The sequence below is a fragment of the Ischnura elegans genome, chromosome 2, assembly GCF_921293095.1.
Source record: "Ischnura elegans chromosome 2, ioIscEleg1.1, whole genome shotgun sequence".
In the NCBI taxonomy this organism is placed as follows: domain Eukaryota; kingdom Metazoa; phylum Arthropoda; class Insecta; order Odonata; family Coenagrionidae; genus Ischnura; species Ischnura elegans.
This window is the reverse complement of record NC_060247.1, coordinates 72,649,245-72,674,398: the sequence shown is the minus strand read 5'-3', so window position 1 is coordinate 72,674,398 and position 25,154 is coordinate 72,649,245. Positions and strand designations below refer to the sequence as shown.

Here is a 25,154-nt window from a genome sequence, read left to right as displayed (position 1 = left end):
GATTCAAATTTTCGAGTACTCGCACATCCCTATTAATGAGTCCTGATGATGCTGCAGTGCAGTGGAACATGTTGACACTTTTCAAATAAATATTTACGCGGAGAAGTGCAAAGTACGAACTTCATATCATAAAATGAATTTCCACAAAACATCAGCCTCCGCCATTCATTTCATACAACTTCAACTTAATTTCGTACCGAAATGATAACGTATTCAGTCCTTAAAAATGAATCGTATCCCCACGCCGATCAGCATATGCGCACGCACTTAATATACTGTAAATAATAAATACATCCTTGATACCTCATCATAAGCCTTCAGAAAAAAATATACGCACAAAAGAATACACTAACGTGACCCGAAAGTCGGTCTAACAAAAAAATTATTTAGAACCATGACTGCCTCAGAAATTTTTATTTCAAAACGTGATCAAAGTAATTCTGATAACGTATTTTCAATAGATTAAAAGGACTACGTTCTCTATCCACTTTGACCGCCGTTGAACTTAAGGTTTTCCCAAATCGACTCAATAAGATAGATAAGACTTGGAGTGCAAACATTCAGATTCAAATTCAGGGCATTCATTATGACGCATATCATTCGAGAGGTCGTTCATATAAAGTGACGCAAAGAGTTTTTATTACAAATCACGGTGTGTAAACATAGATATTTAAGGGTCTTTCCTATTTTTATAAAATGACAGTGTGTAGGGGTATTCAAAGACAGGACAGCATAGATGCATGGATATAAATGAATCGTCCCGCAAGAAATTAATTTTCTACTGCGTACTGTAGACCAAATAAAATATGGGGTAATAATTTCTAATGCATTAATGCCCTAAGAAGTTCTTTCCGTGTAGTGAATTTAATTTACTCAATACCAAAGGATGTAAGCAATAAATAAACACGCAGCAATGACTTGATATAATGAAATCTCCAATTTTTCAACAACAATTTCAATCAACAATTACAAACGAAACATTAATATTAGACTATTGTAGGTTATAACCCTGGGTTGACTAGCTAATACCTGCACATAGTCATTCACAAGTGCACATGGGGCACGAAAACTCCACAACGGAAAAGTCATCTTCCTCGACGGGGACCATCAGGCACGATCGCGATACGCGATCGAATCCCGTCGAGGGAAAAGACTTTTCCTTCAAGTACCTAATTTTTTCACCATGACATGAGAATATAAATTGCCAGTAGAATGTCGATTTACTTCATGAGATAGTGAATCATCACAGACCTTCTTCATTATCCACCTCAATCACATCGATTTGACTTCGCACTGAATCTCTTCGATAACAGACTTTAAGTAGGAAATACCTTTCCCACTTGTGACTTAGGGTTTGAATTCCCGAGCACTCGCTTCGCTGGTTATTGCTCCATCCTAATCTTTGACTGCATGTGACAAAAGACGAGCGGAAGAGAGCGATTTCGTAATCGCAAAGGCAAGAGGATACCGCGGCTGGCCGCCGCGCCGCAGGTGCGAAGCCCGTGCCTCACGAATGGCGAGACGCGCTGACTGGAAGACGACCTTGGAACCGAGTACGACGAGAAAAGCATTGTTAAAGAAACGTCGCCCAACATTGGCTCTAATCAATGATGATGACCATGTCAGCCTTTTGTTCCCTTCTCCACTTCCTAACGAGACCTCGTCTTCGTCAAAAGACGCAGTAGAGTGAAATGGCTTGAAGCTCATCACGCCATGGAACTTAGCGAATAAAAAAATGTTCAGTTGGGAGGCTTGATTCTTAACACGTTGCCTTTCAAACAATGTGTTAATAAAAGCTCGCTTGGTTTAAATGACGGGGACATGTTTAATTCTAAAGATTGTTGAGCATTTGGAGGGTCACATTAGTTTATGCTGTGAGCCCATCCTACATCATACTTAAAGTCCGACGTGCGTCGGTCAAGGAGCAAACAGCATCAGATTTAATTTAAAAAATTCAATACTTAATTCGTTGAAGGTTTATCTCCAATTTACATAAGAAAAGTCTTTCCTTAATTTGGAATATTCAGAATAATACAAAAGCAATAAAAATGGAACAGCACTACAATATTACGAACACGATCACTTCATTTGATAGATTAAATGAAAATCTTGAATTCCAACAGCGTAATATCATGACAGACACGTAACCAGTGGAACTAAAAGGAATAAAATATTATGACTGACGTGTCTCCAATGGAATTAGAATGAATAAAATATATTACATGTGAATTCCATTACTCACTGTTGTAAATTATTGCCAAACTACAAAATATTGATGTGTCTTTATTGAAATAACGACAAATAATGCGCTTTATTTAGCGTGAATGTTAGCATGTTAGCTATGAAAACTCTTCGTGACTTTTCATTGCTAATCTGGAGCCCTTCCACCACGTTCAAGTTTCAAGTTTTAGATTTAACCACAAGGATGTGTCTCTCTCAAAGATGCACTTCATGACGCATGACTCTATCGCTTAAAAAGCAATACAGCCTCGGAATTCCATATCTCAAGCTATTTATAATCGTTCAAATTAAAAGATGGCAATAATAACCCAGGGAGACTTCCGAAAAGACAATCATATCAGCAAAACCATCGAGAGAAGGCGAAAAAAATTGAGATAAAAATAAAGCAGGGAGAAGTTGTCTTATCAGTCCAATGACCAATGAATCGAAAAAAATGTCTTAAACAGCTACAATAATCATGATCTACCGGTCGACCTCGAGTGACTCCCGGTCTTCGTGAACATTCTGGTCACTTGGATACATGGAAGAGCACTATCTTAGCCAGTGTGTGAGAGATAAGCTATTACTACAATAGACTAGACATGACGCAACATGCGGTCTCGAACGGACCGCAAACAGAAAAGCCTCTCCAAACGAACAAAAAAAAACAGGGACACTCAATGACGAGCCACAGAAAATAAGCTCCTAAGAAGTCGCACGCGCTTCCCGGGAGAGCAATCGTACAACGAACGCGGCAAAACGCTCTTTTTTTCTCTCGCCGTCATTTCACGCAACGGCTTAAAAAGACAAAACTCGAGACGGATGCTTGTGAAGATTACGACGGAAGAACCATCGGGAGGGTTCACAGGAAATATTCACCCATTCCCTTTTCATTACAGTAGACAGGATGCATATATTTTATGCACTCCCATTTTCTTCATATTACGACTGAGATTCGATTTTGAATTGCGGGATAAGCGGTGGAAGACTGCGCCTGAGAGGGAAGCGCGATTTGGAAAATGCATTTGGACAAGAGTAGGCTATGGGATTATTCAGCAGATAGTGATGAAAGGGTCACAATTTTCGAATTCAATTCTACATCTAAGTATATACTACCCCGCAAATCCGCCCTAATAGGCGTGTGGCGGGGGTGTTAGGACACCAGCCATTTACATATAAGGAAACATCCATTAATTACGTGAGGGGAAAGAGGTCAAGCCGATTTTACCCAATCTCACGTGGGGGAGAGGGAGGTTCTGGCAAGCATCACGTAATTATTTTTTCCACAAGAAACAGAGTAAAATTGCGATATTAATAATCTTACATGCTAGTCTTAACTAATCTTGAATAAAATTTATCAAACGAATTGATTTTTTATAAATCCAAAGCAATGAAGCATATTAACGTATTCACACTGAAAATGCGCTTTTGAACAGTATCACGTCAGATTACAGGGAGGGGGTTGAGCTAAATCTCACGATATCTCACTACGGGGTGGGGGAGGTTCCAAAAATAGCAAAAAACCTAACGTAATTAATGGACGTAATTAATTGAATAAGGTATTCTTAAGGGGAATTCCCCAAAGAAATAACGACTAGCATTTATTCAAGTCCTTTATCGTGCGGGGGAAAAATGAATTCCCATACCTCTCCGTTTGGAAAAATATTTCTCTTAATTTATCGCCTTTCTCGGACCTGGAAAAGGTATTCTTAAGGTACCCTCAGCGGGAATTCGAGGGATATTCATATTATTCCCTCCAAGGGTACAGCTTTTGCAAAGCTAGATCTTAAGCGCTCGCGGGTTCGAGTTTGCCTGGGTAGGCTGCCCCTATCCATGTCATGGTTGTTCGTGGACGTATTATTTTAAAATTTGTGACAGGTATCCGTGATTCGGAGGTAACCTAAAGAAAACCTCATTTTTACGCTTAATATTACTCGCAAGTATTAAACTGTCGGAATTTAAGCCAGCTGAATAAAATTCTTTTATTTAAAATCGCGCGCACGAACTTGCTTCGGCCACGAGTCGTGAGATGAAGATCACCTTGGGAAGACGGTCTCTCTCCACACACACCTCGCGCGAGCGTCACTCGTACACCGATCGAGTTACAGTTCCGAGGTGGGCTTGCTCGCCTGGGAGAAAAGCTGCCCCAGTTAGTTGTGATCCGACAGTGAAACTCGTTCCCCATTAAGACACCTCCAAAGTGGTTTGTATTCCAGGCACTTCTCAAAGTGCATGTCTTCATCTGAGATTATAATATTCTCTGCGGCTGAAAAATAACAGACGAGCAAAAAAAGTGATCCAAATATTCCCTTATTCAACACCACCTAAATCTTTAGGTTCATTAACGGATAAATGTGTTACTAAGAAATTTTCTTAATAAGCGCGGAGCCAATCAAAACACATTACTTTTCATTATCGATACGGCTGCTGTAAGCAAAGTATACCACGGTTACATCTCATCAAATCACATATTAACGATATATTGACCAGAAAAAGCTCATTTCTGGACTGATCGGTAGAACTGATAGATAGGACATTTTTATACTTATTAAATACATCGAGTACATGGACTTATAAATACATGGTCGATACGTTAGGCAATAGTCAAAAGGTGTCTTTAAAATTCCTCGATACAGCAAAATAGTGCTTAATGACTTCAAAATTAGACCAATATTTAACCGAAACATAATTTCAGCCTAATTTTATTCTCTCCAAAAAGTAAAACTATTACTTAAACGGTTTGAGATTTTACTCTATGTCAGCATTCTATGTGATTTTATTACCAGCTTTATTACTATTTATTTTTATAATTCTATACTTCTTACTAAAGCTCTCAAATAATTTTATCGGTTAATATGAGTACACATAACTTGTAGCATAGATTAGTATAATGCATGAAAAAGAGTTTAAATTTTGAGGTTCATTTATGATAAATTACGTGAAGTAGTCACAAAATCACTTCGTGAAAATGTGAAATATCATGTGTCATGAAATAAAATCGACGTGATTCACGAAGTTATTCCTTCGTTGCTCCGAAACTTATGAGTACCTGCTCCCGTAGGCTTTCTCGAGCCGAGTTGGAAGTTCTTCCCTCCGTTGTCAAATTGCAATTCAATAATTTAGACGCAGACTTGGCAAGTAATTTATGGAAACCTAGAGCCATTTTTTTCAAACCAACGCACATAAGAACGCGAACGGCAAGATGAACACGAACGCCCAGATAAAAACGAACGCCAACGTAAAAACGAACGCCCAGGCCATACGAATTCCCTGAGGAAACGAACGTCAAGACGTACCGTTCGGATTTAAAGTGTTCGTTTTCGTCAGAGCTTTCGCCGTTCGTGCTGACTCAAGGCAAGTAGGAGGAGTAAGGTAGAAAACAAACCGGATGGGCTCGGTAATCTATGGCGTGGATTTGGCGGCCTCGGATGCTCTGCATCGTAACTACCATCTGCTGGAGTAAGCTTGTAATTGAGCTGCAGTTCAAAATAGTTCCTGGTGAAAATACCTACTGGCCCGAATATGCCGCATTAGTGCAGTGTAGACATTAACAGGGAGTTTTAGAGAACTGTTTATTTTCGAACCAATTAATTTCAGTGGACAGTTAGTTGCGGTAGATCGATTCTTTTTTCCCAATGTGTAATGGGCAGCCAAGAATGAAAGGTATGCTGGTATTTGAGGAGACAGAAAAAGTAATGACAGTCGAAAGAATTCCTCAATGGACACTATTACCGGAGCCAAACGATATGCGTATGAAATAACGAGCACAGTAACGGGGCGATAGCTATCGAGTCGATTCGATTAAAATGTGTACCCTTAATAGGTCATCACGTAGATCGCCGCGGATGCCACTACGTAGCAATATCTTCATATCCGCAAAGATCACATGCTCGTGGAACATAAACCGGAATTACTCCAGAGGTTCAACACCAATGAGCAATAAAGAAAGCAATTGTAGTTAAAATAATCATTTAAAATTAAAACCTACGTTGACTACGAAAGATGTAAATTCTGTTTCCAACACACACCACATTTTTCATGAATTGAAACATGCCGTTGGCGCTTTCTAGTTTTTAAATATTATAATATTAATAAGTAATATTTTCCTGAGAACCGGACGTTGATAATTGTTAACAAAAACAATTTCAAAGGTTGACTGGTAAAAGCATTGATATAAATCCATACCAACACACGAAATGAACTCGTAGATTCAGTAATCGCACAACCAAAACTCATTAACCAATAAAAGCATCTAATTTGAATAAAGAAAGAGATTTGCAAAAGAAAAGACTTCATTAACTGTATGCCGAAGATGGGAGATGTTCAAGAGGACAGGTTTTTATGCTGCTCAGTGATTTTTTGGGGTGTACCCCGCGTATTTTAATCGGTTTTTGCCCAACGTTTCGTGGACGTTGCCAGTCACATTTTCATAGGGAATGATGATCATATTCATCTCATTCCCTAAGGAAAAAGTGACCAGCAACGGCCACAAAACGTTGGGCAAAAACTGGACAAATACGCGGGGAACACCCGAAAAACTTCTCCAAAAAGCCTAAATGACCCACTAGAGCTTCAACCGAGGTTTTTTTGTATTTATTCAGTGGTCCCATGTCTTAAAACGATTAACTGAACATGGGCTAGATAAACAGTGCTACACGGCATAAAAATCCCTTTCAAGGTCGAGCTCGCACACGAAACGTAGGTGTGCAGAATGGACGCCGCGCAACAAATTCCGAATGACCGATGGGATCCGTGGGAAAGAATTTCCGGCAGCCGAGGGCCAGTGGAGGGGAAAGGGAATAGAATAGAGCCGCGGAATGAGAGAGCAGTGACGGGTCACTTTCGAGGAACGGCTCCGGGCCATCACGCCTTGTTGCTCACCTCCAGAAAAATCTCCAGGTGCGGTCCCCGCCACCTGATGAAACACGGGCCTCGACCTTGCATCAGTCGGGTGCGGATAAGATAAGAAAGGGCTCGTTTAAGATGACTCATCACTTCCGATCAATTATAGTATTTTATCAGTTTTAAATAGAGTGAAAGGGAGTAGGCCTTTTTATGAATTGAAGAGGAAAAATCCATGAAGGGAGGGAAGCCTCCAGAATACTTCTTGAATATTTCTTAAAATATGCAGCCACCCATGACCGGAGTTTTCTCCTCCAACTCAAATGGTAATTTGTCCGAAATAAGCATGAAATATGTATATTCAAGTAAAATGAATACAAAAACATCAAGAGTTTAAATAAAATAAAAACATCCTTGTGTTGTTTCTTCATTCTTTCCTAGATTTTTTAGATTTCCTAGATTTTCTTTTCTCTTTCTTTCCTAGATGGTACTTATAGGCTTGGCTACACGATAAATTAACACGTGCGTGTTAATGTATCGTGTCTAAAGTGTCTAAATGTATGAACGCGAGAATGAACGCTAAAATGCACCGTGTAACCACCCAACTTGTGCGAATGCATGCAAAATAGAACTTCTAATTTGGTTCATGGATCCGTACATGTTCCGTTGGGTCCACCAAAATCATTCACGCAAACGTACATTAACTTGTACGTGTTAATTTACCATGTCACCACCCCTTAACATGCTGTTTCCAGAGACTGATTTAAACAATTTTTCCATGCAAGGGCCCCTGAGGAACCTCCCCGTTTCACTGGGAGGTGTTCCAAAGTCCCTAGACCCCCGGAATGATTGATCTCCCTCCCCTCCAACATAAAACCCTAAACTCCACCCATGCAGCTACCTCGAACATATTTTCTCCGATGAAAGGACCAGGCCACCTGATGAAACTCTTTCGAGGCCCTTGCATCAGAGGGATAACGGAACGGGACCAGTCATTGCGCGGAGGAAGGGAAGGAATCTCCTGAAGGCGCCGCCGCCGATGACTACAAACGGAGTGGGGACTTTGGGAATTCCATTACCGGGAACAGCCGCTGCCGCCGCGCCGGATGGAGGCGCATTTCTTTCATTGTCCGCAGATGCTCCCTTTCAGTCGGCGGAACACGTGCGGGGAAAATAGCCGGCATTCAGCGGATGAGGCATTGGCGGTAAGTGATGAGTTCACCAACAGCGCGGAATTGATTGAGCGGAGCTCGGCCAGTTTACCCCAATTAACACGTCGCACCACATATTTTCACTTTCATCTATATACTTTCGTTTACAATGATATGTAGACACCCACGAGTCCCACTAAACTGATGGGAAAAATATTTACACTTTCATACACGTAATATCGTTTTGTATAATATGTAGACACTCACGAGTCCCATTAAACTGATGGGGCCGGGTCGGTGAAACCTTGGAAGGTTAGCACATGAAGCAACCTGCATCCTTTTCTTTCACGGCACCAAGAACTGACGACGACGGACGCGTACGCGACCGGGCTACCGAAGCTGGAGTCGAACTCCAGAGGCAATTGCCCCAGCGGAATTAAGATTAGCGAATGGAAAGCATTCAGGAGACTCACGTCCACGTAGGGTCGTCGGAGTGCTTTCTTTCGGGCTCAATGGAGAGGATTCTCCTACATTTAGATTCATATTTGGACTCACCGTTTATGTCTCACTAATGCGTGGCTCCGTAACCGTATGTGTATTCTGTGCGCGTTAGTTGCGATGAAGTTCTGCGAGGGTTCGAGTTCAAAGTAATAATAATTATTTTCATTTTTCAAAAGAGGCATTCTTAACATCGGCACAGCAGATACAGTTCACTCAAGAAAATTTAACACTGATTTTTTTTACCGACTATACTTATTAAAATAATGACTATATACGTTAACACATTTATTTAATTTATTTCCGAAAAGATTCATTCACTGAGAGGAAATACGCTGGGGAAGTGACAGTGGTTGTATCTTCGTGTCCTTGCGGCTAATTATCATATTTTAAAAAATAATCTCAAATTTAGTCCGTTAAAAATCCAGTATTAAATTTTACTTGAGTCAACTGTATCTATAGAGTTAACGTTAAGAATGACTTATCATAAATAAAAGTTAACTTTTACAAAATTAAAAAATGCAATTATTACGGATTCGAGCCCTTCCAGAATTCACCCGTAATAGTCGCGAATGGAATAAGCATACTCAGCTACGGAGCTGGTTACTGTTAGGGTAAATTCGGTGGGTGCCATCCCCTTTCCATTTAAAGCAGCCAAAAATCTATGGAATATTTCAACAGTCAGTAGAATTAGGTCATGAAAAAAAATAGACACCGTAACTTTCGCTATTTTTACGTACTAGCGGGTGATGAGGTAAATGTTAACTATCTAGCGGTTCTATCAAAGAACTTAACCCCCTCAAGGCCACACAATTGGTATCGGAATTTATTTCGTAATCACGAGGGTTCAATATTGACCTCATCCTTTGGTTTTACCGCTCTCTGGGCGAGCTCTCTTCTTACATTTACTCGAAGACCATAGATACCAAACGCTTTGGAATCACATTCAACTAGCAGCCGCGGAAACAACAAACGATCAACGAGCGCGATGAGAGGAAGCGATTCCGCGTGTAGTGAGTCATCTGCGATAACGAACGCGGGAAAGAGAGAGAGAGAGAGAGGGAGGGAGGGAGGGGGGAAAGAGAGAGAGAGAGAGAGGGAGGGAGGGAGGGGGCACACAGAGGTGTAGTGCAGAGTGAGTAATCGTTCCGGTTGGTAAAGAGCTGCTCTCGAAACTATTTCCATGGCTGAGGAAGAGAGGAGGGAGTGGGCGCATGGCCAAAAGGCTCACGAGGAGGAAAAGGACAATGACCCATTGCCATTCCTCCACGGCCCATTTCCTAATCAGACGATTAGCGAGTCTCCACGCTAAGCATGATCCAAGGATGAACGCCGGAAACCAGTCGTAAAAAAATGCCACTAGCATACCAAAATCGAAGCCTCGTAATCCAAAGAAGCGAAGTCTATTCGGCTAAGTTTTGGGACGAACCACTTCTTCTAAGTATCTTATAAAGCCATCGCTTCAGCTACTCCCATTGAATAGAGAATATTTATGCATACAATATCCATTCATTAACAAATAATCATATCGGCATCTCTAGTTGCCCCAAAAATACAAACACTGTTCATAAAGTTGATGCGTAGTTTTCCGCGGCGTTGTCTAGGTGATGTCTCCATGTTCCTGGGCTTCACCGCGTGGATTTTTCTTTATGACGACAGTTTCTCCGGTATTCCAACCGGCGTCTTCGTCGACCTGAAGACGCCGGTTGGAATACCGGAGAAACTGTCGTCATAAAGAAAAATCCACGCGGTGAAGCCCAGGAACATGGAGACATCACTGTTCATAAAGAGCTCCTGCCAAAGGGACTCGCCCTTCTGGAAATAATGGCTTCAAATATCGAGAAATGGGATTGATTTTCTGACCGAAGGCTTCCCAAAATCAAGAGCTACTTCATTACTTGCACAAAAATTAGCCCGGCGGAAGTACATTTTGAAGAATAGTTTCCCTAATGCCTTATGCTAGGAGATGGGTGACTGCAAATTTTCGAAATCCTAAAAAGTTTACCACTCTAAAAAAAGTTTTTTGGATTACAACAATTTAAGACGGCGTAAATTGATTGCAATAGCCATTTTTTGAGAAAAGCACAATTTTCGGTTGAAATTATTTAGTAGCAAGGAAGTTTTGTCCATCGAGAAACGTAAAAACTACAGAAAGCCATCTAGAACCGATTAAACGAGCGATTCGCTGCTTGCACTGTACTGAATGAATATGTCATTAATTGGTCTGGTTATTAATAAAGAAAGTTATGCCTAGTTAAGTTTTCGTGAATACTTTCTAATGAATTTACAACCATGGCCTTGATTTTCCAACGTGATGATTAATTTTCAAGAGATTCGGAGCATAGCGACACCACGACTCAGGAAGATTTTCTATTCCAGGAAAATAAAAATAAATTTGAAGCTATATAATTCTTGCATCTTTGATACTAAACGCAATCATTACTAGGTATAGGGGATAGTATTTTACGCGGTGGTAGCGATACATAAAATGCATACAAGAGTCAAAACAAGGTGGTGTTACGAAGACGAAGCTTGAGAGAGTGAACACGTATTGTGATATAAATTCAGTGATAAATACGTATTTTAACAGAATCCATTACTGGAATATGGGAAGACTATTAATGACGGCACGATAATTGATAATCATTAAGAAATTTTGCAGGTAGATGAAAAATATGAAGATCACAGAAGAGCTATTTTATATATTCGGAGACTGTTTTAAAAGGACCAATAAATCAAGAGAAAGTCGTGAAAAAATCTCAGATTCCCCAAGTGAATTAAATCGATACTTTTAAATGACCAAACTTTCGATTTCACATGGATTTCGTACATCACATTTGTTTATTCTGTAATCGGTGGTACTGGTAGTTATCGATAAAAATCAACATTACACATACATAATGAGAAAATTATTATGGAACTTATGAATGTGTTAATTTCACTCTACATGGTCTCTGAATGGTAAAGGCAATGCATAATACTATGTTAACTAAATGCGAAAAACATACAAATTATCGTAGAAAACTGTACGCACCGGATGAACAAAGAGAAAAGCCCTGAAATGACTAATTTGTAACGCCATTAAAAAACGAGTTTCTCCAAAAATTTCCGCCGTAAATTAGACATCATTGATTCAAATTATAGAAAATTATCGCTTGAATAAAACATGAGATAGTGTAGACAGAAAAAGAAATCATCAGAGCATGAAAGCCGGAGTCATTAGCACACCTTAATAGCTTCCGATTTCATTTTCTAACCGTTAAAGGTTGTGCTCAAAATGCTGCCTTAACGCAAAAACTCATTAAGGCGGAAAGTATATCCCTTAATTACATTAATTCTACCAAATAAGCTCCTCAAAGTAGAAAGAAGAAATGAAATACTTCCCAATTATCGCATATTTTTCGAGCTAGGTACTTCAAGAAAATCAATTGGACACAATAATTTCGGCGTTATGTTTTTCATTCAATATAACCGGTTCCCAATATAACGCAGAAAAATAATCGAAAATTATTGTTCTGGAGCGATTCATACAGAAATTTAATGACTTCTTAAAACTTATATTCAGGCAGGAAAGCAGTTGATCAACAGATCAAACTTTTCGATCTGGTTTTAAAAATCTATGAAATTCAACTGAGATCAATCAACTCGGTAAATCTGACTAAAATGGGTGCTTTTCATCCACTTGGTGATATAAATAAGGAATAGAGACAAAGAGTTCAATGGAGGAAAAATAGATAAGATTAGACCTTTCTATTTTTTAGACCGAGACGATCTCTCAAATCTCAACGGTATTTTTTTTTCAAAAGTGTTTTCAACTTATCTAATGCAACGGAAGTCAGAAATTTCGAGTAAAGGAGCTGTTATGGGTAGAAATGAAACCGTCCACTTCCTTTATGAGAAAAAAAATCTCTCCGCAAGGAAATTTTCCATCTCTCTACAATTTCCATCCGAGCAAAACTAAATTTAATAACTTAAGATGTTTTCAGTAAGACGAGGACGAATCATTAAGTTTGTTTAAAATGTGTGACTTAGACGATGGTTGGGAAATAGCACCCACGCATGCATTTCCGGGGACTAATTCAACACTTTGGTTAAACCAGTATAGGTATGTAGACAAAAAGAAATTTTGAGACATCCACCAGCCTCTGAGAAGATAAAAATCAGTTCCATCATATTATCAGAGTGCTACAGTTTTGATTTTTTTAAATTGAGGCATCACTTGAGTACTTTGAAAAAAAGATATTAAAACCTTAAACGAGTTTCTGCTCGCATTAAGAGCAAAGCCCAAAACAAGATACGTAAAAAGCGTGTAATACTATTTATGAATATAAATTTACTGCTCGGAATGTACGAACGCATTACTCAAATTTACCCAGTCGCATCAGCATGGCGTTAGTGTAGAAATAGACGGCAAACATAGAAATGGACAATGCCTCGTACTGAAATTAAGGGTCCATCTTTTCCGAAAAATGCACGGAAAACTTGAAATACTCAAGAGTTAAAATTAAGAGGCGAAAGAGATATTATAATGACCTGCAACAACGATTTCCGCAGAGGTAGACATCCCCTTAGCTATTTTATTCAAGTTGGCAGTGGCAAAGCGAGGGGGGGTTTTGGGGAATAATTTTATTATCTTCCCAAAACTATTCCCTTAGTTTAATTCCCAAAACTACAATGATACTTATGCAGAGAATTTTCAAAACATAATACATTTTACTTAATTGGATAAATATTACTCATAGAATAGTTGAGGATTAATAAAATATCCCCCGGAAAGCTGTAAAACTGACCATGTTGAATGATTTACCTTAAAAAATTTCTGGGGAAGGGCACCCGCACCTCGCGTATTACATATCCCCCAGGCCCTCCAGGATTAGTTGCGACTAAACCCCCCTCCTCCTGGCCTTAACTCCTAGCTACCCGTCTGCAAGTAGGGTATATAACCTTATTATGATGCAAATTTCAATGATCATAAAATTACATCACAGCTTTGAAGCACGTTGAAGAGTGTACTTCTTAAAGCTTGCTGGCTATCCGACTTCCTAGCGCCAGTCATTCCGGCGAAATATGATCACATGAAAAAGAATTGAAGACTAATTTCGAGAGAGGGAGAGCAGTGTCAAAGGTCATAGCAATTCATAATTATTATCAGAGGGCAGAGACAGCGAGGACTGATAGAAGAAAAAGTCGATTACAAAAATACCACTTGAAAGCCGTAATATCGAAAACAAACAATCGAGAATGAAAAAACATGAGTCACGTGCACGCCTACAGCTCGTAATGCATCAAAGAGTGCATCACTGCACGGATGAAATTCAGTAAACTCGTCCACGATTGTGCTCTACTTTATTCCCACAAACATTCCAAAAAACAAAATGATTAAAAAATCAAATATTTACATTCCCAAAAATTCTATTAAAGAGAGGTCGAAAGATACTTCAAGTGCTGCCGTAGTTAATGCTTACTCTTCAGAAACAAATGCGAAAACTAATTATCAATTCAATGATGTCATTCCACGTATTCATATTGTCAATGACCACTTGAAAACTATAATGATAATTCTCCCCAATGAATAATTAAGTTCCTAAATTTAAATTCCATTAAGATACAAACAAATTATCATTTCACCGCAAAAAAAGGTTTTAATTATTCCAGAAATTTCGTTTAGTTGAATGCAAATTTAAAAAATAATTTTATTAAGAGTAATGATGAAACACTTGACTTTTTATGCATCGCAAACTGATTTAAGACATCTTCTATGGCGCAAGGTATTTGAACACGTTAGTCCATCGCCGCAAAGTCATTAATAATACGTTAGAATAAAACAGAACATTCGCTATTTACACTATAATTGTGACTTCACTTGAAGCTATAACTAATTTCCAAAACTTCGATCATTAAGGAACTACGCGTAAAATCTGCGAAAACAAACATGTTCATGTACATGTGGAGTGACAAAAAAGTAGTCCGGCCGCACTGCTAAAAGAACACGAACTGCTTTTTCTAATGTGAGGGTTACTATTTTTGTAATAAAGTCGTGTTTCTTAAAATCTTATCACAACGGCAATGCAACGCACCAATCTTAGGACGATTAATCACTCCCGCTCGACAGGTCGTTTTTTTAACTTGATTTACAAACTTAATAATCGTTTAAAAACTTACGCTATCACCTTGAAATTACTAGGATATACACGGTAGACCATCATCAAGATGGACTTGTACGTCAAGTTTGAAAATTTAACCTCTGTACCGATATGAGATAGAGAGGATGACCGTGCCATTTGAGATACAGATGGTAATTGGCCACACCCTGTCATTGGTACTGAAAAAATGTACATATGGCCATTTGCACGATTGCTATACAATAGACGTTTTTATTTCACCAGCTAAAAAATGTTTGAAAATAGCTGATGATAATCTAAAATCCACTTGTCTACGCATATCATACCTCAGACGCATTATCTCTTTTGAGAGGATCATTGCATACCTTCAAGGTGCCGCGGTTAGTAATGGACCCCCACGAACTAAATCCAATAAAATCAAACCACGAACTGAATCCGCTCCTGATATTGCCAAAGGGACCGCTGAAAATTCCAAGGTGATCGCGTGACATCAAAAAGAGAACTAAGAAAGGAAAAACAATCAAAATACGAGCGGCAGTGATGTGTCCTCATAAACTTAAAGAATGACACAAGCGCAGTATGAGGACATAAAATCCCAATTTTATTATGACGTGGGTTGAATTTGTCTAAATTGGAATAACTGGGTGAATTTTACACAAAAATATCTTTCACTTCGACCCGGCTTTCACTGTAGAAACATGATCGTCAGGGTACAATTGACTAATTGGAGCCAAATTCTACATATTATGGAGAAAGTGATTTGGAAGGAAAGGTAAGAGGGGAACTGACGATAGGGAATTGAAGGAGGTGGTGACAGGCAGGGGAATGGAGAGCAAGGAAATGGGGGCTATTCCCCGACATTAACAACATTGAAAACCGCTTCGAATTTTAAGGTACTTATGAGGAATATTGCACCTGATCATTCCAATTAGTCCATCAGAACTGTCACTGGAATATTGACAGCTATCAGAGCGAGAGTAATCTTTCCGAGTCATAGGGGCGTTTCCTGAGACCACGATGGAATTTAACGCAGAAATAGGGATTGATCTTAACCTAGGACTAATGTATGAAGAAGCCCCATGCCATGCTCTCAACCACCACCAGCTAACTTAAACCCTTCACACAATAGGACGTACTCTCTTTTTCAGTTTCATTCAGCGTCCTGGGTGCTTTCAGGTGGGAGAAGAAACTTGTAGAGCAGCGGGAAGACGGCAGCTTCCGGTGCGTTTGCTCAAATCTCAAGGCGAAAGAGACGGTCCACGCCCCTCTCCTCCGGTAGGATGCTCCCGGCGACCTCAGCCCAGGAGTCGAGGGTTCCTCAGGGACGCCGACTTGGACCCGCTCCTCTTCCGCCGACAACCTCCTTCGCCCCTTCCGGCTGTAGTAGCAGCGGCGCGCTGCAGCGAACACGGAGGACCCAGGCCGCAAGACCAGCGGTATGCACGCAGGTTCGTCCTAGCGGCGCACCTCTGGACCGCCGCGACGGATTGAGTCGCAGCCGAACCGACCAATAGATTCCGGCAACCCCTTCGGCGGTGCTTCCGGAAGCGACTCGGAGTGACGGTGTCGCGCCTAGCGGCCTCACCGTCTTCTGCTCTATACATGCGAGACGGGGTTCACGGTTGGGGAGACTTCAGGGGGCGGCGCCGAAGGCCTGCCCAGGGAAACGTGCCGTCTCTTGCCTCCCGACACTTTTAACACTTCTAGGTCCTCCTCCTGGCGTGAACACGTACACCTCCCTCCTCTCCAACCGCCTTCCCCTCCAACGATTCCAGAGGAAACTATGCGCCCTCCACGATGGCCACCTTGCCACTCGCGCCTACGTCGCCGAAAAAATCACCGGAAGGTTCGTGGACTCGAAAAGAGGAGCGGCTACTAGCTCTCCTCTTCACCAGCGAAACCCTCTTTTTTACTTCCCGGGCGATCTCTCTCACTCTCCCGGCGACTAGATTCCTCTCCCCTGGAGATTCCCCTACATCTGCGGCGGGGGAAGATACACAGATAAAACCGTCTCGGCTGCTATCTCTATGCTTCTCAAAGCGAAGGAGGCAAAAAACGGGAACTTAGACCAGTCAAGTCAGTCACACTCACTCCGCCTTCTTTAAGGGTGATAGGCTTAAGTGAGTACACCTTGTGGGTCTGTTGTCGCCAAGCAGGTTCGCTTCTCCCTTTAATCCTCGTGGTCACACCCAAACAAACAACCAACACCAACCACTTTATAACAAAAGAAAATTATTCGTCTTACGGTCGTAAGATTTACGCTTTAGCATATGCTTTCACCACAACAACCCTAACCGTAGCCTGCTCCCTCCGGTACTTGTTTGTTTACGCTTCTCGAACCTTCCCTCAGCCAATCTCGCAGGTACCTCTTCCGTGGAGGTGTCGCGCAGCGGAGCTATTATCACCTCGGGTTATTTTCACACGCGCTCCCATCCACTCCACAGAATCGCCGTTGTTACCGGACGAGAAATCACTTTCACGCAGTAGCGAAGGTGCCCAGGGAATGTTCAGTAGGCAGTTTTGGAAGACAGCACACGGAAATCGCGCAGCCAAATAATGAACCGGACACGCACCACGCCGCGAAAACACTCAACAAACGTCAATCGCTTGACGAAACTGAGTAAGCTCTGAAGCCACGTGGGCCCGACCGCAGTGAGTATAACACTTCACTTTGGCAGGTACGGTAAAGACGAAAAAAAACTCCAAGCGGGGCCTCACAGTCAAAGGAGACGGGAGTTCGACGAGTATTTAGGCGGGAAGGACCGCCCGTCAGCGATCGGCCTGCAACTTGGCCGACTGCCCGATCGGGACGAAAACAACAACAACCAAGATGGCGGCGGCGAATCCAAACAAAACACTCCTTCGTTCAATTGGGGGCGCCGCGGCGCTTACAGACGTCCACACCAGGAAAATCCTCCTCTCGAAGCGAAGTAAGGCGCGGCAATGATGATATCTTGTGCTCCTCTGTCTGCTGCGCTCATCCACGAGAGACGCGTATACAGAGGAAGAGAGAGAGAGCGACTGGAGCTATTTCTGTGGGCGTAGAATTCCACGTGGACTAGGGGATTTAAAAATAAAATCTCCCCAATCCAAACGCGCTTATGGGACACAAAAAAACACTCTCTGGAACCCGGCGGAGAAATGGTAAAAGAGGACTTAAAAGCCGTGAGGGCATTGGGGCAAATCAAAAGTAATATGCCCTTTCTTCCGATTCCTCTATTTTCCGAAATCCACCCGAATATTTTTCGCTCCTCCCTCGCGTGAGCACGGGAACTTACGGCCGTCTACTTCGAGTGCAAGCGGCGTACTACCGAAGAGACCACGAGCGTGCCATCACCATCCCACAGCACGCCTTGTTTTCTCCCCACCCCCTCTCCCTCTCTCCGGGAACGACCTCCCCTCCCCCTCCCGATCACCTCCCCTCGCTCCCCTCCAGACAATCCCGCTCCGTTTGACCTCCCCTCCGCCCCCAGTCACCACACACATATAAACACACACACAAACACATATTCGTCTTCTTCCCAGCCAGCCACTTGCTTTTCCCCTCCAGAAAAGACGAAGAAGAACTCAAGAAGGAGCAGCGCGATTCAGAGGTTTTAAAACGGGAACAAAATATGGACCCATAGACCGAAACATCTGCTGTGACTTTCCATCGCTTTATTTACGAGATGTTAGCGGTCATGTAAACTTAATTGTCGCAAGTCGATGTTTTTTAAATTGTAAGTGGTCCATCAATTCAATTGAAAATTGTCACATCGTAATAATCGACAGTCAACAACACGAGGGTGAAATCGATGGTCTTCAACAATTACGATCCTTGAATAATCAGCAATCCTAAATAATCGATGTTCAGAATTTGACACTCCTCGTCGAAAATTGACACTTCCTCGACAGATAGCTAGCCATCAACAATATGGATGATTTCCTCCAGTCAGTGGTCTTACAAAATATATTAAGCGACTGGTGATCAACAATAGGTGATCATTAACAACCTACAATTAACAATGATTGATGTTGCAGTCCAAGGACCGTTACCCTTCTCAACAAGTGATAATCATTAAAAATACAGTGGATTGTTGAGGCCTAAACCTTATACAATTCCATTTTAAGTTAGGAAACGTAACTATTTGCTTTCTACAACCTAACCTTAAATCGTCGACTAGTTCCGATAGATTGCATCGTTAACAGTCTTGAAAATGATATGCAAGTATTAATGACTAGTCTTGAAAATGATACCATGTATCGAAACGAACCGACGATTAAAGGTACAGTTGTTGAAAGCAAAGTTTGTTATCTTTCCTCACTTACCATGACAAAAGTCGAATTAGGATTCGATTTTTCAGTTCTCATCCTAATTATCGGAGGCCATCGATTGATTGCAGCCTTCGAAATTCGAAGGCATTCATCGCCCATGGAAGAAGCTGGATATTAAAAATATAAAAATCTGTAAAGGAAGGATATGTTAATGGGAAACCGGCTCAGAAGAGATGAGGGACACGGGACGTCGCGTGCGAGTTGAGAAAAACAACAGTCGATGTTCATCTTTCGGGATGCTAATCTCAGCATGGGAACGAAAGAAAGCAAGAGGACTAAAATAACCCATACATACCAAGGAAAGACTCAAAAATTTTATTCCTCCGTCTTCACGAAAATCTGTAAAAGCTCCCGGCAGGCTGTAGAGGGTCGACGATCATTCTCACTATCTTTCCGTGCTCGGAGGCCGTTTTTAGGCCGATCAGTGATCGTCTCCCCGTCTCAGTGGAATTCCTTAAAAGCGGACGGAACCATCAATTTATGAGATACTAATCCGCACTGAACTGGTAAGAATACGCCAGTTTCACTCTTCTCCTGGAAAACCTTGGCTATATCTATGATAAAGACTCCTAAACCTAATATATTATATATTCGATGACAGAGTGTGTTTCCAGGCTTGATTTGGTGGAAGTGTGACAGACTGGCTATTCTCCAGCGATGATATAAAAACATACTTTGCGTTAAAAAACAAACTTCATCTAAACTCGGCTATATAAGACGATTAACCCTATCTCTAAACGAAAACGAAACTACACTAAAACTTAAAACTATTGTGGCTGCCAAAAAGTGTTCTTCGGGTATTTTGCCATTGGTCAGGTATATCTATAATTTCAATAAGAAAACCTCATTAACATCGGTTTTTCTATAAAAAAATATCAAAAACGATAAATCTATAGTTGGAAATTAAAGTGGTTGGGAATTCGATTAGGTCTAAAATCGTGGTTCGGCGATTCTTTGAGTTATCCTCTTACAAGAGATCGGGGTACCTAATTCACCAGTAATAAATCTTATTTAAGAGCCTACGTTCAATGAGCTTTCACAACTTTTTCAGGAGGAATCAGCATTACACTAACCAAAGCTCTGAATTCAAATGCAAAAATAGCATAAAAGCGGAAGAGGATAAGCATTTCCTAGTATTTAAGGAGTTTAATTTTATTAATAGAAGCACAAGATGGTATCAAGAAAAAAATGGATCATGGTATTTCAGTGGGATGAACCGGCTGATGACAGACGAAGATATCTGAACGCATCAGATACAAAAAATATTATCGTGCTGATAATATTTGGCTCAGATAAGATGGGTATCTTATCCGTGACCTTGAGAGGTTTTCATGAATTTCATTTCTTATCAGAAATTGCAAAATTACGGAAGTAAATGATCTTCAGCCTTCCATTTGATAGGCAATACTCGATAACTACCTCGTTTCCCTGTTCATCTGAAAAACGATTCAAATACCAACAACCAATGATAGTTGAGCATAAATAGATAATTTTAGACATTGGATGTTCACTTTTCGTGGCTGCCTAAGGTTTAATCAAGTTTCCTATTAAGTTTAGCTTCTACATATAGCCTATAGTATAGGCCCTATACTAATAAAATTGTTTCAGCGTCATAAGATAATATTTATAAATACAAACGAAATATGAATGTATGCCGACAAACAAATGTCTCAGTACAGATGTAACGCTCATTGTAATAATTACCAAGGCCAATATAAAATACCTGGTTCTAGAAGAGCTTCCTTGACTTAAAATTGTGCGCGCAGTTGTACCATTTAATACAAAAACTAATACTTGTGTTAAATACTCCCTAAAAGAAGGATATGACAGATGAAATTGAATGAATCGTTGTGAAAACGCTGTTCCATGAATGATAACCGTGATATATTTGTAAATGTTAAAGAGAAAGTTTCCTAACTTATGGAGGCAATGTGATTAAAAATAATTTTCACCTAATTTTTTTATCATGGCTTCGTTAAGATAGATACTTCGTGAACACACAGAAAACTTTGTAACTTTGAAACAAAAATGAAAGATTGAATTTTGAAGGATAACAATACTTCAATCTGATATTTCTCAGTTAGAATTCCGAAAATGGAAAAAAGTGTATCTTTCGTATATTTTTGAGAATTGATTAATGTCAATCGAAAAAGCTTACTGCGCTCTTAACCTAGATTTTTAAAGTCTGGAATAATGAGCAACAACATTATTGATGCATCTTCATCGTTACGAATTTTCGCTTAGTAATTTCAGCACCCAATGACATAAACGAAATACAGGAGGAATTATGTTCGTTGGATGCTAATTAAGTTGGGAAAACGCCATAAAACCTTTATCTTTTGCCAGCACCTCAAGCTGATATCCGACTGGCAGTCAGTTCGACTAAAAGACGGTCATTTACGAGGTTTAATAACCGCTACTTAGTGAACGATGAAGGAAGAAAGCTCTACCGGAGATTCACGTGGTGCAGTTCACGTACAGATACACATTTCTCGGGAATTTGTGAGTCACCTCCGAGTTTCTAGATTTCCTCGGTCCTTTCCCGACTCAGCATCACATCTGCGGAATGACGAAACCTTTAGTCACCTTGCGTGTTACATTCACGTTCAAATCACCGGCCTGTACGAAGAATCTGCGCAAAGAAATATACTCTAAAATCTAAATCTAATTTCAGGTAAAACTGATGCTTGACGGTCACGCAGAAAATCCCAGAGCAGCAGAGTGCCAAGGCTTGACTTTACAGATATTCAGTAAGCGTACGTTATGTACAAGGATTACTCTAAATCGACCATGCGGCTATTTATATTGCATACATTTTTATATAAATATTAGTACAATTGAGCTCGTAATATATTTTTACTCCTCCAGTTTCAAACCTTCAATTGTCATTAGATATATTCGTGGAAATAATAATATCTTAAACTGGCGGCATTACTTTGCTTACAACTTTTTTTTTACCAACTTTCAAACCTATTATATTCACAACTATAAACTATAAGGAATTAAAATAATGAAGAAATCAATACCTACATATAAATTATGTTTTCCTCGGCTTTTTTAGAAGTTAGCTATGAGGAAACTTAAAAAATAATATTTCTTTCGCAAATAGAGTGCTTATTGATGAGCTAATGAGGAGAGAGAAGGTTGGGGTAGTGGGAGGACTGAGTGGGGAGAACAGTGTTAGAGGAAAGAATTTTGGGTAAACGAGGGAGCGGAAGGAAGAGAATAGGATATTTTATAGAAAGAGATAGGGGGTATTCCTCATTAAAGTAAAGTAAATTGAAGAGGGAAATCCATGAATAAACATGATAATACCAGAATGCTTCGCAATACTCCATGTAAACCTACCTTAATCGGTGGAATACCTGAAAAATAATAATTTCTTTGGTATTTGTGGGTATCACGTTTTATTGCCGTGAATTGAGCAATTATAAAAGGATCAAATGGTCAAATCAATGCATTTATAAGGTGCATTGAATTAAGGAAACAAAAATGAGATAAATGTAAGGGGAAATTATTGAACTCTTGCGCCCAAAAATGACAAAATTAAAAACCTCCAAAATTTTTAAAAAATATTTTATGGAATATTTCATTTAACTTGTATCCATTTAGCACGAGAAATATCAAATTACGTTTTGTAGATACGATGTCTTAGGCCAAATGATATGAATGAATTTAAAATTTAAAAATAAATTTTAGTTAGTGGGAATCCAATTTGTTGCCCACCGCTAATACTAGCCGTTCGAAAATTGATACACGCCCTTGAAAATACAAGTTGATGAAATACGCAGCGGTAATCATTTTTTCATTCCTATGTGCTATCAGGACTTTACTGACAATGAGAGTGAGATTTACTACTCTTGAGTACCAGTTGCTATCACTCCACCTGTGACTTTGGCAGTGTCAATTGACTGAGGGGGCTGCGAGGCTATCCTCGGCCGTGATGATGGACAAAAAGGGGAAAAAGATCAATTAGAAGGCAATGGAAATTATAATGGGCCGGCCCCTAGGTAATGATTTGCTGTGAATATCGGTTTCAAACCTAAATTCGACGATAGAGCATATAAATGAAAACATCGCAATATGCTTAGGTTTTGTTTTCACCGAGCACGGTTTTAGGTGAATATGGCAAACACGCAACATACATCTTTGAATAATCTATACTATTTGTGAATGTAAATTATACAACACGTAAAGTTTACTGGGTAAATACAAGAAAATTGGGACGAAGAGAGATTTTTTCGTGAAATAGTATTAAGTGCCCGTATTTATACATTGATTTTAATTTACATTTGCCGATGGTATGGCATGCGTACATATCATCTCCTGGAGCAATGAAACACATCGACCAGGATAACACGTATGCTATACCAGGAGCTGTAGATAATTTGTGGCTGCCGTCGCCAAAATGGAAACGATATTAGTTTGAGAAATGAATTGAATATCCCTTCTAAAAGCTGATTTCCACAGCTATGCATGCATTCGTAAGCTCAGAATTTTACGATATTAGTTTCTTGTCGTATATACTTGCCTCCGTTATTTTCAAAACCATCGCAGCGGGTTACAACATCCCGTAACGTTTGATATTTATGTTTCTGTTCAATTAATACTGTTATTTTACCAAGGAGTTGTTGTGAGATAATAGGGGGTTGTTGAGAGAGAAGCCATTAAGAAAAGATCTTGAAGGAATGAGACGAGCAAAGAAATTGTATTTTTAAAGAAATAAAAAAGGTTTTGTGAGAAAAAAAAATTGTCTGATGTTACAACCCATTCTGAACGATACCTCTACGACCATATCAAAATGCTGTTTCACGCAGCTGTACAGGCATTCGTAAGCTCAGAATTTTACGATATTAGTATTTTGTCCCATCTACTTGCCTCCGTTATTTTCAAAACCATTGCAACGGGTTTCAATACCCATGCTGAAAGAAACCTCTACGACCGCGGAGGACCTAAAAAATCAGCATTGCGCTAGAGCAGATGTGACGAGGATTAGTGACCTACGTGACGTGAAGCATGTCTCGTGCATACCGGAATGGGGTCCTTTCTCTCGAGCAAAGAGTCACTGCCACCGACTGAAGCAACGCCGTTCACACAGCCCCGCCTCTTCAACGACCTTCCCTCCGGTCACGCTAGAACAAATAATATGGTATGGTATTTGGAGGAGGTGACCGACAGCTGAGGTCATTTGCGCCATGAGGGAAGGGTAGGTTAGGAAGGGTGGAGAGAAACCCGGCGTCGGCATTAGCCAGCTCTTAACGAAAGGCGCCAAGGGAACCACGGCTTAACGTCCCATCCGACGGACGGAGTGTTGCCCTTGAAATGTCCTCCACACAACATTCAAGCAGGGATCGGGTAGTCTCTGAAAATTCTCTGCCGCTGCCGGGATTTGAACCCGGGCCCGCCAGGTGGGAAGCCAACACTCTAGCTACCACACCAACCCGATCCCCCTTAGAACAAATAAGCGAAGGAAAGTTTGCATTTATACACTACCTCGAGTAATCGGATTATTTTCGAGCCCCATGCATAGCAGGGACTCAAATTATAAGTCTATGCTCTGAAAGAGTTTTCATTCATGTCCAATCTGAATGGATCACTTGATTAATTATTTTCCTCCAACATAGATGATGCAAGTTTCACTGTATGTTGAGCATCAATATTAATGATGAAATCCACAAGAGCTTGCCGGTACTTCAGTTTCCTAAACCTTTAGCTGAGATTTGTTAATGTGGAGCACTTAAAGATTTATAAATAGTATAAGAAACATACATAGTTATTATGTTCACAATAATTACCATATGATTTTTTACGGACAAGAAAGATAATCTATGAAAACGATAAAACACATGAAAGAGCTAAACAATAAATTCAATTGTTTGCGGCATGACTTCATGAAATTGCTTAATTGTAATTACACATATACGTGGCATTAAACGTTTTTCATTTCAAAACAAAGATATTTCGAGATTCGACTTTCACCTCCGAGGAAGCTTCTAAAAAAAAATCC

The 25,154-nt window shown here is 40.3% G+C and overlaps 1 protein-coding gene across 2 annotated transcripts in view; it reads right to left on the bottom strand.

Annotated features, from left to right (window-relative positions):
- Nucleotides 1-25,154, bottom strand: part of LOC124153955 (rho-related BTB domain-containing protein 1) — a 335,400-nt gene that overhangs the window by 150,026 nt on the left and 160,220 nt on the right. Inside the window, exon 1 of one of the 2 annotated variants that reach the window (XM_046527387.1) lies at nt 15,970-17,557. The exons of the other annotated variant lie outside the window; for it this stretch is intronic. Within the exon in view, the coding sequence (XP_046383343.1) occupies nt 15,970-15,987 (18 nt within the window). The 5' untranslated portion in view covers nt 15,988-17,557. Of the gene's footprint in view, nt 1-15,969; nt 17,558-25,154 lie in introns of those variants that run through there. 2 annotated transcript variants of the gene reach the window in all.